General features: G+C 41.0%; 2 protein-coding genes across 3 annotated transcripts in view; both read left to right on the forward strand.

Moving 5' to 3' along the window:
• LOC115590542 (uncharacterized) overlaps window positions 1–12,931 on the forward strand; it is a 518,602-nt gene that overhangs the window by 279,496 nt on the left and 226,175 nt on the right. The window lies entirely within an intron of this gene.
• Window positions 210–9,724, forward strand: LOC115590550 (ubiquitin carboxyl-terminal hydrolase 47-like). 2 transcript variants are annotated; one of them, XR_003985774.1, is made up of 13 exons: window positions 210–422; window positions 1,611–1,735; window positions 1,831–1,927; window positions 2,311–2,426; window positions 2,563–2,633; window positions 2,714–2,839; window positions 2,929–3,024; window positions 4,151–4,279; window positions 4,378–4,506; window positions 4,620–4,695; window positions 5,709–6,701; window positions 8,306–8,512; window positions 8,717–9,724. XR_003985774.1 is itself a non-coding variant. In XM_030431945.1 (11 exons), exons 2-11 carry the CDS (start codon window positions 1,678–1,680, stop codon window positions 6,521–6,523), a joined length of 1,713 nt encoding a protein of 570 aa, XP_030287805.1. In that variant the 5' UTR covers window positions 210–422; window positions 1,611–1,677; the 3' UTR covers window positions 6,524–7,157. The 2 variants fall into 2 exon arrangements, 1 of the variants encoding a protein (XP_030287805.1); XM_030431945.1 differs by lacking the exons at window positions 8,306–8,512; window positions 8,717–9,724 and having other exon boundaries at window positions 5,709–7,157.

Consider the following 12,931-nt stretch of genomic DNA (forward strand, 5'->3'; position numbering starts at 1 on the left):
AGAATAAACCACCGAATATTTAAAGCAATGCTGCGTTTAAATCTGTATATTCTCATCTATCACTTCACAAACTGATTGTTAATTTCTATTCAGGAACAAATATGTCTTCTGGTGAATAATATGAAGAAAAAAAACATCCTCAGTTTTTAATTCGAGGCATAATAGGAGTGGATTTGTAAGAGGAAGTGATGTCTTACCTTACTTGGACAGTTTCTCTCTCCTTGCTTTTTCGGATTTATTCTGGTGCTCACCCGGAAGTGCGACAGCCAGACCTGAAACTACACAACTCTGGAGGATTTTGATGCTCGTACTCAATACTGAGCTGTTAGTGTGAAGTCCCCCCTGAACCCGTCAGCTGCAAGTCCTTCGCGGTATCGAAAGCGAAAGCAGTTCTCATGAGTCAGACGCAGATAGGCTGCACGGTGAGTCTCGTCGTGTTTTTACCCTCCCATTTTACATAACCAAATAAAAAGTCAGCGTGTTGTGTGATGGCATCTTGTGACTGTTAGTGTGCGTGTATGTATCGCTTTACAGTTGCTTTATCTCACTAGATAGTAGCTTACTTCCGTCCTTTAAAAAAAAAAAAAAAACATGTCGCGTGGTATGGAGGCTCGAGAGGCTGCGCGGGTCTCCATAACACCCGAACACACCAGCTGCGTTCATGGCCCACTTCTCGTGCTCAGTTCTACTCATTGTGTTGTTTTTGTGTGCGCTGAAAATGATTCAGATTGCGTTCATACTGTGGTTTTCGTATGTTGTCCATATTATGGAGTCAAACGCAGGAGGAAGAGGTATTTAGATATTTGACTCAAGTGAAAGTAGCAGTGCCACTGTATAAAACACTGCATTTTCTAATTTAAGTAGCTTAGAAGATCTACACCCATCTTTCCTTAGGCTATTTATAGTTTTACAGAAGTGTTCCTCAGCACGCAGAGAGGGAGGAAACTAATCAAAACACAAGTAACTACACAAAAGTATTATCAGCAAAGGGTACTTTAAGTATAAAAGGCAAGAGAATGGCCCCTGGCAGAGTGTTGTATTATTGGATCAATGTGAAAGCATTATGTCATTATATAAGGAATATGGGGCAATTTAAAAAAATATATATTTTAATCTATTTATTCTACCGTGACCTTGAATGTAACATATCAATATTCAGGCATTATATGTTTAGGGCTGCATCTAACTTTTTTTTTTTTAGGTCTTTGATTAATCTGTTGATTATTTTCTTGATAATCGATCAGCCGTCTCGTCCAGAAAATGTCAGAAAATGGTGAAGAATGTCCATTATAGTGTTTAGCAGAGCGCAGGATGGCGTCTTCAAATGTCTTGTCTTGTCCAAAAAATATTCAGTTTACGATCATAGAGGGTTAATGAAACCAGAAATATATTCACATTTATGAAAGCCACTGTTGTTCTCTTGTTGTAAATACCTTCATTGCTGTCTAGTTTAAAAACAGTGAGTGTGAAACAAGGCCTTAATTGAAAAAACAGCCAATTGTGGCCTTAAAAGTTGTTCTTCTGTGTATTTTAAAACATTTTCTTTGTCCATAACTTGTGATATTGCCTGTTGTCGCTTAACATCTCCTTTATCTAATGTGCTCCAACAGGCTGAACCCACACATTTGGACCGCTTAAACAGAACAATGTCCGCAATCTCACACGGCAGACATCAGCATGAATCATGACCTCGTGGAAAGGTTCAGGGAGAAACTAGACAATTTCACCATCTCAGGTAGGTGGCATGAAATGGAAGACTTTAGCGTGTTTTTTTTTTTGCACATCTCTGAGCTTTGAGATGATTGTATCATGTCACTGTTGTGTCTTCAGATTACCATGGGCTGAAGAGTCCAGGTCTTACATGCTATCTGAACAGCGTGCTTCAGGTGCTTTTCATGACTGAAGACTTCCGGGAGGCTGTGAAAAAGTTTGTAACCTCATTTAAAACATTTTTATCTTCATCTTATTACTTTGTTTCATCCTAATACAAATCAAACCTTTGCTACGTGTCATCCTTCCCTCTCTCACCCTCTTTCCCTTACACATCTTACGCTGTCCTATCGAAAAAAAAAGCCATGAAATGCTTGTTAGCATACATATGCGTAGCATATTGACGCTTTATAAAGCACTCACTAATGCCTTATTGCTCATGACTATATTCTACAGTTAGTGGACCATTAATTTTGTTTTCCTCTCGTGTCTAGTTCTATTAATACATCTGTCAAAAATAACTGAAGAACAGGACATGAGATCTGTTATTTACTGGTTCCACGTTTAATAAAGTCACATATGCTTCCATCTGTGCTGCAGATGCTGCGACGAGGATTCATCAACCATCGACCTACATCTGGGACGGCTGTTTTCTGAAATGCAGAAATGCGTTGCCAAAACACACAAGGTCACAAAGCAGCTGGGGATCACGAATGGTGAGTTTGGGTTTGAGACACCCCCCTGCTGAATCCTGCAGACACCCCTTGAGCCTGGCATAGTTATATATGTTACCAATGAAATGATCATACAGTGAAAAGCCTGTTTTTTGTGTGCGCTCACTCCTACTTTCAGTGTTTGAGCAACGTGATGCTGCGGAGTATTTTGAGAAGATCCTGTGTCGGACCAGTCCGGAGGCAGCCATGGTAGAGACTCACTCACTTACTCGCTCACTCACTCACTCACTTGCTAGCTCGCTCACTCATGACTGTACCTTTCTGTCCAGATGTTCAAGGGAGAGCTGAACCACAAGGCCACCTGCCTCAGGTGTAAGGAGAGGAACGATTCCAGGGGCCATTTTTGGATTCTGCCACTCGCGGTGGAGGATTCTCGTCGCCGGACCTACAGTGTGGTACTCTGCTTTCCCTTGATAAGAATAAGAGTCTTAAAATATACATTAGAAAAGCGCATTCAGGATGAAAATGTATTCGGTGTTAACAGGAGCGAGGACTGACGGCTCTCTTCAAGGGTGAGAAAGTCTGTGGGGACAACAAGATGTACTGCAACCACTGCAGCAGAAAGCAGGACGCAGAGTTTGTGAGTTTTCACTTTTTTAGTTTGCGTCAAAACTTTCACATGATTTCACACACGTCTACAGTAGATAACCGTGCATTTAGAAGGCTTATGTAAATCACAAGGTTCATAGGTTAGTTCATCATTGTGTTAGCATCTTCTCCCTAATGTCTTAATCTAACACATGAACAATCTCACCCCCAAAATCATCTCCAAGATTAACAAACTCTATTTATATTACCCTGACCTTTTTTACCTTACGTTCAGGCGATTCCTTCATAGGTTAGTTCATCATCGTCTTGTGTAAATCTCAATTTATCTGTCAAACACAAATCTTGAAAGGAAATATTGGCATCAGATTAACGGTTAAAAATGGTCTCCGAAATTATTTCTGGTTCTTTTTGCTCCTGCTTTCTTAATCATAATAGGAGGAGTTAATCACCTCAACACTGGTTGCCACAGGCCACTAAATGGAAAAATCCATTAAAAGGACAAGTTCACCCAAAAATGAAAATTCAGTCATTATCTACTAATCTACCTCTAACCTTTCCTGGAGCTCAACAGCTGAAGTAGGCGGGATCTTGTTTTAAAACATTAAAACGGCTCGTCCAACGTAATCCAAATCTCACGAAGCCCCAAGATCCCACATTTGAAAAGACGTTTACAGCCTCGGCAGGCAGTCGAGCTTCTGCACCCATGTCAGGCGGGTTGCTTGCTAGCGCTTTTAGCTTCGCAGCTACAGCGAAGATTTCTGCTTTAACAAAGCTGTAAATAATGCCTTCTTAAAATATCAATTTTCCAATCTCGGGGTCTATGAGGACTTGTATTATAGTTTTTGAATTGTAGTGGGTTTTTTTTAAACATTTTAAAACAAGTCCTCTTCTACCTCAGTTGGTTAGGTGAACGCTGCAACACTTTTTTTGCTGTGAAGCAAAAAGTAGATAGTAGATAATGATAATGAGTAGAGTATTCATTTTTGGGTGAACTTATCCTTTGCGTGTTATTGCTCCTTTTCTTATGCTTTTGTATGATTATGGTTACATACTTTTTATACCCAAATTCATTCACTCATATTTTGAGTCAAACCTGTCTGCCAAGCTCTGATGTAGGACTCTGACTACGACTGTCGTTGTCTGTCTGTGTTCTGTAGGGATGTGAGATAACACACCATCCAGACGTTTTGACCCTCCTGCTGAAGAGATTCAGCTTTGACTACAGTCGCAGGCGTTACGTCAAGCTTTCCTGCAAAGTGGACATCCCCCAAACTTTACACATGGAGGTATGCTCTTTTTCAATTTTTCCCTCAGCAGCTGATTTGTTTCAATTGAATATTTTTTCATAAATGTGTGTGACTTTGTTCCGTTTCCCTCCCCTCAGAACTGCACATATGACCTCTACGCTTTAGTCAACCACTTTGGTGATCTGACAGGAGGTCACTATACCGCACAAATCAAATCGTTTGAGACCGAGGCGTGGTACCACTTCAATGACGACGTCGTGGAGAGGGTGAGGAGGCTCAGTTTTCTACATGCTGCCCAATTCCACAAATTTCTCACACAGTAGAATGCTCGACAACATGAATTTGAACATTTACTGTGGTGTCATTTTCAATTCTACAGGTCAGAAAACCGATATTTGGTGCTGGAGACAAGATTTTGATGTCTTGTACAGCTTACCTCCTCATGTACAGGAAGGGTACGTTCACAAATGTACACTATTTCTTTCTTTCTTGGTTAGACAAAAAGAGTGTTGATGGACAAGTACTTTCTACCCACTCAGTGAGTTTCATCTTGTACAACAAAGCATCGCAGCAGTTTGTGAAGTTGTCATGAAAGGTAATCTATAGGAAAGTTAATGAACATGGACCCTATGCTATCTTATGTACCTGCACCACATTTCATTGACTGAAAGAAACACAGAATTTATGAAGCATGGATGGTGGGCGTTACAAAGTCCAGGGCTGTCCCACCAGAATCCAAGGTTCGTTTACAGTCTGTGGTTAGGTTTAGGCAACAGAAGCACTTGGGCTAAGCTTAGAGAGATGTTTTCATTTCATCACTCACAATATTGTATCCATAGGGCTCTTCAGACTGCAGGAAAAGTAGATCTCTCTCTCAAATCATGTCTGAAAGATGGAGTGACCGCACTGATATTTGCAAGTGATCAATTCAGATTTTGTGTCCGTGGATCACCAACCTACCTGCAAGGGTCTCCGAACAATCGTGCTGTCAGTGTCACAGAGCAGACAGTTTATATCAGCATTATTGTCCACGGACTGTTGTTCTCTGTGTTGTCTTCATACCGCTTTGCTATTAACAGCATGTCATAACGTCACTCTGGACTAGACTTCAACAGTGTATTGTATGTTGCACAAAAGACACTTTGACATCTCAAATGAGCGCCCGCAGCATCAGGACTGTGATGCATGTTGTTTGCTGTCCAGACTTCCTAAAATCAATCCAGCCACAACCTGGATATGCCAAAAAAGAAAATTTCATAACTTCACCAAGGCTCTTAATGAAGCGCATGTTTCTATTTAGCACTTGAAGCACTTTATCTTATCGGGTTGTTTGGGTTATCTTGAATCTTGAAATGTTTGTAGAAAACGTGCCTAACTTCTCGGAATGATTGAAAAATGGTGCCCACGTCTGTACAATACGGCTGCTTGTGCTTATCAGTAATAATAACACATTTTTTTCTCTTCAAAGTGAGCAAAAATCATGAAAAGGAAGCTCCCCGCACACATTCAGATGACGAGGCTGAGGGAGGAGGACCTCTTGTCTGTAGTCATCAGCTCACGGATGAAAGCTGCAGAAGAGGGGAAACCTTGGCGCACTTGAATGGTGATCCATTAAAGAAGGGGGATGACGACACGCTCCTCGAGAAACTGCTGCAAACAGACACTGAAGCAGACAGAGACAGACAAACCAAAAACCCAAATTCTGCAAAGCTACAAAAGGATGGAGGACAAAAGAGACACGGGCGAAACACACAGCCTGATACAAACTCAAAGGAACACATGCAGCATCTCAAGAGTAGAGGGACCCCCACAGTACCACTGAGAAATGTAGACTGCATGTTAAAGCCTAACCATGAACCCCAAAAGAAAATACGTAAGACCAATGAGCCTGTCTGGGAAACACAGACCAATGCTGTTGCAAAGACTGGAACAAAAACAACAAGTTTGCCTGACTGTAATCTGAGAAGAACTGGAGTCAAACCTGCAGAAACTAAAGTTGGGAGGAAAAAAATGGAGGCAGTGGATGCAGGGGTAGGAGCAGAAGGACGACTAACACACAAAAGAGAGGGTGGTGTCAGTAAAAGCAAGGATCACTCTGACGTGAAGACATTTCGTGTGTCCTCGCAGAGTCAGTGTGGCTCAGTTGAACCCTTTAAGTGTAACTATTCACCAGACCGATACAGAACATCACACAGTTCGGAGAGAGTCGAGGAGAGGAAGCAGCGTCCACCTGCAAGTCCTTCAAAGAGAAGACATGACACGAGAGAGCCATGGAAATTATGAAATTATAATGATTATCAATGAATCCTCAAGTGAGGAGTAATTAGATTTTTGTTGTCACTTGGAATAATGTATGTTTTTTTTTTATATTGCTTGAGTGTGTTACTAGACTCGTGTGACTAGACTCGTGCAAACCTGACTCACTGTGGTCCGTCGAGCCTGTGCTGCTGTGAAAGATAAAGTGAGTGTGATCAGCCGTGTTTTATTGTGATTGAATATCTTGCTTGGCGGTGCAGAGGGATTAAAATTAGTTTCACTGTTTTATGCAATTGCACCACATGGATTGGAAAGTATTTGGTAATTTGATGTGAGGATTTTGATACGAGGTTTTACACAATTACCTCTATATGACTCTAGCACAGCCCACCTAACAACACAGATAGTAAATGTATAAATAAATACAGTTAATGTAGGACCTTTTAATTCATAAGGCCGACCATGTTTGTCATCGCAGTTTAGCGTGTTAGCATGTTAACACTTGCTAATGAGCACACAACAGAGGCTGAGGTTGGCGGGAGGTGTCTGCACCACAACAATTTCTGTCCATCCAAAAGATGTTCCGATATTTCAGAAACGTGGCCGACCGACTGTCGTGAAGTTAATGAGAATATATTAAAGTGTTTACAGTGAACATTAACACCGGATGAGTCTGCTTAAACCGAGGGATTTGTTTAATTACAATGGCACATCAACGCTGCTACTTCAGGTGCTACTTTCTGGCCTTGGTATGATAATTTATATAATATGATGATAATATAGCTATAATATAGCAAGAGAGAAAAAATTGTTGCTAAGAAGGACCACAATGAATGTCGTGTGGATGAAACAGGTGATATTAATCAGCAGGAGGGATTATAAAGCAGCAGCAGATAAAAAAAAATGTACATCTGAATATTTGTGTTGATACAAAACTGCCGGTCTCAATGGCAACCCATCTTAAACGATATTGTTGCTGATGGGTCATAAAATGCTGTAATGATGAATAAATGCACAATACTGTAGCTCTACGAACACACAAGAAGAGGTAAAAGGGAAACAGTAAAGCATCCTTCAGTATCCTAAAGCACTGTTTTCTTGTGGTTTTCCCAAAATATTTGACCTTAAAGCCTGAGACTGTGTTATAAAATCATTTTAAAGGTGCACTATGTAGTTTTGGGGAAGACATTTTCATCAGAAGAGATGGATGTTCATTGATTGACTTGTTTTATACCTAAACAGACTAAATTAAAAAAAAAAAAATTCTCTTTGTTTTCATGACTGAATAAACTGAATGAACAAACTGACAACGCAGTTTCATACTGTTTTACTTTGTTTACACGTGGTGGACCCGGCCACCTTTCTTTCTTCATACAGTGTTCTGGAATCTTATTTTCCATTGAGAGCAGATCATTTATTTAGTTAAGGAAAACAACAATTATTTCTGAATTTATATCATATTACTTTACTGATATTGTAAATATTAAAATTCAGAGTTTGAATTTCTTCTCCAAAACTACATATTGCCCCTTCAATGCTGCAGCTATGTCAAGTTAATCTGATGGACTATTTATTGTAAAATCACAGTTCAGCACAATGATTTGTGTTTAAGATGCCATGTTTTCTTTTAATACAGGCTGGTGTGTGTTTCTTTAAGACTCTAGGTTGAAAGTGAAAGTATTTTTTCAGCTCAGTTTATTGGTCACTTGAACTCACCCACGCACTTGTGTAACTTGCACTAGTTAAGAGCCCAGCAGACGCTCACAGACCTATGCAGATTTAAAATGGGGTCATTTTTATCGTATTTAGGAGAACAATCCACAGAAGAGTCACACACAACAGTGGCTGCAGAGGTCGTGGCTGCAGAGGTCGAGCCCACAGAGAGGATTATGAAGGTCAAAGTTTGGGACTGTGGGACGGAGAGGGCCATCGTCCTGAGTGTCACTGAGGAGCAGTTAAAGAGGATCACAGTGCTGCAGCTGAAGAAGAAGATACAGTCTGTCTTCAGGATCCGAGGTAGAATCAAAATGTCAAAAGATTCTGTGTTAGTAGATGAGATTTGCCATTAGATATTTACCATGTAGTCTGACTGCAGGTCCAAGAAAGGCAAATAAAAATGACCTGTTAAAAATCATGAATTATGTTTTAATGAGTTATATGTGACTGTCTGGTTTTGATTTCCTTTGTTTGTGTTTGTGTTCCTGTGTCCACATGATGTAGTGTATTCACTGGCGATCGGCCCCTGGGAGCTGTATGACGACGAGCTGCTGACTAACCATGGAATCAAAGACGGATCAATCATTAACTTGAATGGCTTCGTATATCAAAGTCGTCGCGAAAGTATTGGAATGGGTGACAGAGAGAGCAGAAACAAGAGTATGGAATGCGTGGCTATAATGTTAACTGGAAGTGATGTCAGCAGTGAGTCAGCACCACATCCTTAACCAGCAGCAGTTTAAGATCTCCACAAGGATTCATGCTGAGGACTTCAGACAGCAAAACAAGTCACACAGGTGGACAGATCAGTGTTTTCTACATCACATTAACAGTCTAACTGGTACAATGACTGGAGTAAATCAGCTCCACTGAGTCTTAAAGAAGGCTGATGTTATCCTGCTCTGTCCTCACCATGACTTATTATCATCTGGGGACACAAAGACACATTTGGACTCGTCGTCACATTTCAGATATTTGTCTGAAATCGTCATGTACAAAGCTGTCCAGAGAGAGCGATATTACTCTCTATACTAAATATACTCAGTATATTAATCTAAGTATAAAGCTGTTTTAAAACTGAGATGAAAAAGTGCATTAAGTGATTCCTGAGAGAGATAGTGGATTGTTTGGGTTGGTTGCTTGCCAACAACTAAAAGCATTAATATTTAATAATCAACTATTGTAACCAGAGTGACTCACATGCACTAACATGTCTGCATGGTCGCTCTGCTATCAAATCAAAGAGAGAAGCTCAGATCACTTCCATTGGCCTTTTGAAACTGGACCTGAGTGATTTATAATAACATGATTGTTACAGAATCATTTTTATTCTGATTGTTTGAGGATGATCTGTCTTGAGCTGTACTGTGTTTCATGACATGTCTTTGTTTTTGTTTTTTTTACTGTTGTATTGATTGATGTGTTACTCGCTGATGTGGCTGCGACATATCAGATGATTATTAATCAGCACGCACAAATAATTTATCATCATTAAAAAATAGTTTGTGTGAACTACCAGTTTCTGTAAAGGATAACAAACACATTGCAGGTGTCGCGTGTTAAAAACTATTCAATTAATTTCTTATTCTTTAAAACTCTAAAAGTGTGTAAAAAAGACATTTATGTTTAGAAATGAGTGTGAAAACACTGCTTGTACGATGTTATATATTTTAGTATTCACATTGAACACAGACAGATTTTAACAGTTTTCTTGTTACTTGTTTTGCACTTAACAGTCAGTGTGTTTACATGACACTCAAGAAAACCGAATTACTGGGTTAGTCAGACTATGATCGGATTTTTAAGATGCATGTATACACCTTAGTCTGACTAAATCGGACCGGATCGGATTTCTCATAGTCGAATTAAAGCACCTAGATTATACGATTGATAGTCGCATTACTCCTGCATGTATACGCTCCATCAGATCGGATCGGATTTTGCGTTCTGCGCAGGCGCAAGATTTTTTCCCCGGGGCCATGAGCCGGAAGTAGACGGACGACGGCAGCGTCTTTCCTCCGAAATCACCGCAAGAAAGAGTGCCATTGTGCATCTAGTTTGTGTAATTATCATGAACACCATATATGAAGTGTACAAAGATGTAGCTTCGTCACGCTCTTCGTACACCATCTTTCTTGAATGCCGAGGCAGCTGGTGACGTAAAGAGGTCAGCTGGAGGTGGCTCTGTTACCACTAGTTGAAGAGGGTACAGCGCCACCTAGCGTACCGGGGTATGACATGCTTCGGCCCAATAATCCGATTTTCTCACCGGCATGTATACTCGGACAATTGCAGTTGTCTGGTTGAGTAGCATAGTCGAACTATGGCTGTAATCTGACTAAGCTGTGCATGTAAACGCACTGACTGTTTCCTGTGAATCTGAATAGAATAGAATGCCTTTTTTGTCACAGCTGTACAATGAAATTTGCTGTGCAGTGTCTAAAAAACTATGCATTTCACACACAAACACGACAAATAGATATTATTGCACATTATGTTAATGAAAAGCAGGAATATGCACTGTATGCCCCACAAAGTCATTTCATGTTGTAAATCAGTGAACTCAACTGAAGCATTTTCTATGGGCTCATCAGACCTAGAAATACTTTTAATATTGTCATAAATGTGTCATTATGTTTGTAGGTCAAACAGTCTGTTGTTTGAATCCTAAAGTTTAGATGAATATAACAAAATTGTCATTGTCATTACTGCCTGACTTCTTTTGATATAAACCCCTCTCCCAGTATTCAGACTTGTTATAGTTCAGTGTTATTGTGTGATTGACCTACAGACAAGGCCGGATTACCCAATGGGCTTTATGGGCACAGGCCCAGGGGCCCACGTGCACCTGGGGCCCAATGAGCGCCAGCACCTCCGCAAAAAAAAAAAAAAAAAAAAAAGACATGATTTTTGTAGGTTTATTATCACGGCGAATGGCGAATTTAGGTTGCACACAATGAAAGCACTACACCCTAAGTTATTTTAAAGCCGATTATTATTGTCATTACTGCTATTTTTATAATTTCTACAAGTCACCGTTTAAGTTGAGTGACAGTGACCCCCCGCCGGACATCGCCGCTTCCCGGGGCCGTGGTGCTCGCTGCGCCATCTCTCTCCCTCGCGGGGGACGGACGAGGCCCCCTCGCTCGCGACTGTCGACCGGGGCGGCTCGCCTCAGTGCGCCCCACCCGCGTTGCGTCACGTAAAATGCGCCAGGGGTCTGCGGTAGGGGTGGGCGATACTGCAAATTTTGGTATCGATCTGATACCAAGTAACTACAGGGCCAGTATTGCCGATACCAATACCGATACCGATACTGAAAATTCCTGATCATTGAGTGATTTGGTACTTTTTCCTTTAACTAGTTGACCATGATTATGATAACGATAAAACACAGGACAAAGATTTTAGCCAAATAAGAAAATTATATTTAACTTAATTAAATCTATAACCTATCTCTCTGCATGTAGCCTGAATAGAAATACTGATGTTCCTTCAACAGATAGACAAAGGGGTTATTATATTCTGCCATATTCATACTTCAAGTTTAAAGTAGGCTCAATATCAATATAAGTATATATTTTTGAGTTACAGTGAACCTGAGTGAGCGGAGTGAGAGAGATGAAGAGGAGCGCTGCGCTTTAAGGACTGAGAGAGACGCTGCGCTCACACAAACTATGAAGAAATATGAGTGATTTGCTGAATTTATAGAAGAGAAACTACAACAAAAATATCGATCTCATCACGCTAGTATCGATCCGATACCAGTACTCACCTTGGTATCGATACTATCGATATTTGGATCAATCCGCCCACCCCTAGTCTGCGGCGAAGTCGGCAACCCACCTGTCGTCCCATTCAAAGGCTGCAACAGGCGACTCGTCGTGAAGTTAGTTTCAGGTTGGATATTCGGCGGATATTCACTCGGGTCCAGCCTAGGGTTGCCAACCGTCCCTTGAAAAACGGAATAGTCCCGTATTTAGAAACAAAGTTACGCGTCCCGTATTGAGCTTAAAAGGGACGCACTTTGTTCCGTATTTCCGTGAGAATCAAAATGGTCTTTAAAATGTCACTGGAATCAATGAATGACAGGGCGTTTTATACGAATATTTACGGTAATCTTACTGCCAGCCCTCTCCTGCTCTGTGACCAATGAGCCGACAGCACACTCACACACGAGCATAACAATGCAGAATCCGGCTCTTCTCATTGGTCGAGGTACTGTCGCTTACAAGAAGATACCGGAAGACAAGAGACCTATGGCAACTGGCAAAACAATCCAGCATGGCTCACAACAACACAGGTTCACAGGACACTGCAGACGGTACGCCTTCCACCACGAGCAGTAACGTTACTCCCCCGATAAAATAAGAAAAGGCTGCAAAAATACAGACTCGAATGAGAAAAAGAAAACGTGGCTGGAAAAAGTGTAGATAATGTCTGCTGGCGCACTTTTTCTGTAGCCCATGGTCAGGGCTGGACTGGGACAAAAAATCGGCCCGGGCATTTTGAGCCGAGACCGGCCCACCAGGTATTGATGGAAAGACAATGAAGCCTACGAATGAAACAAACTTTCTTGTGACAATGCTTATACACTGTCTTGTTGGTGTATATGTACTTGTCTAATAAACTTAAACCTACACCATCCTCCCAGTCCCGTTATTCTATACAGTACTTAGTGGAAACCAAAAGGCTGCTAGGTCTAGTTAACCTCCTGAA

This window comes from Sparus aurata, chromosome 10 (assembly GCF_900880675.1).
Source record: "Sparus aurata chromosome 10, fSpaAur1.1, whole genome shotgun sequence".
NCBI classification, from domain to species: Eukaryota; Metazoa; Chordata; class Actinopteri; order Spariformes; family Sparidae; genus Sparus; species Sparus aurata.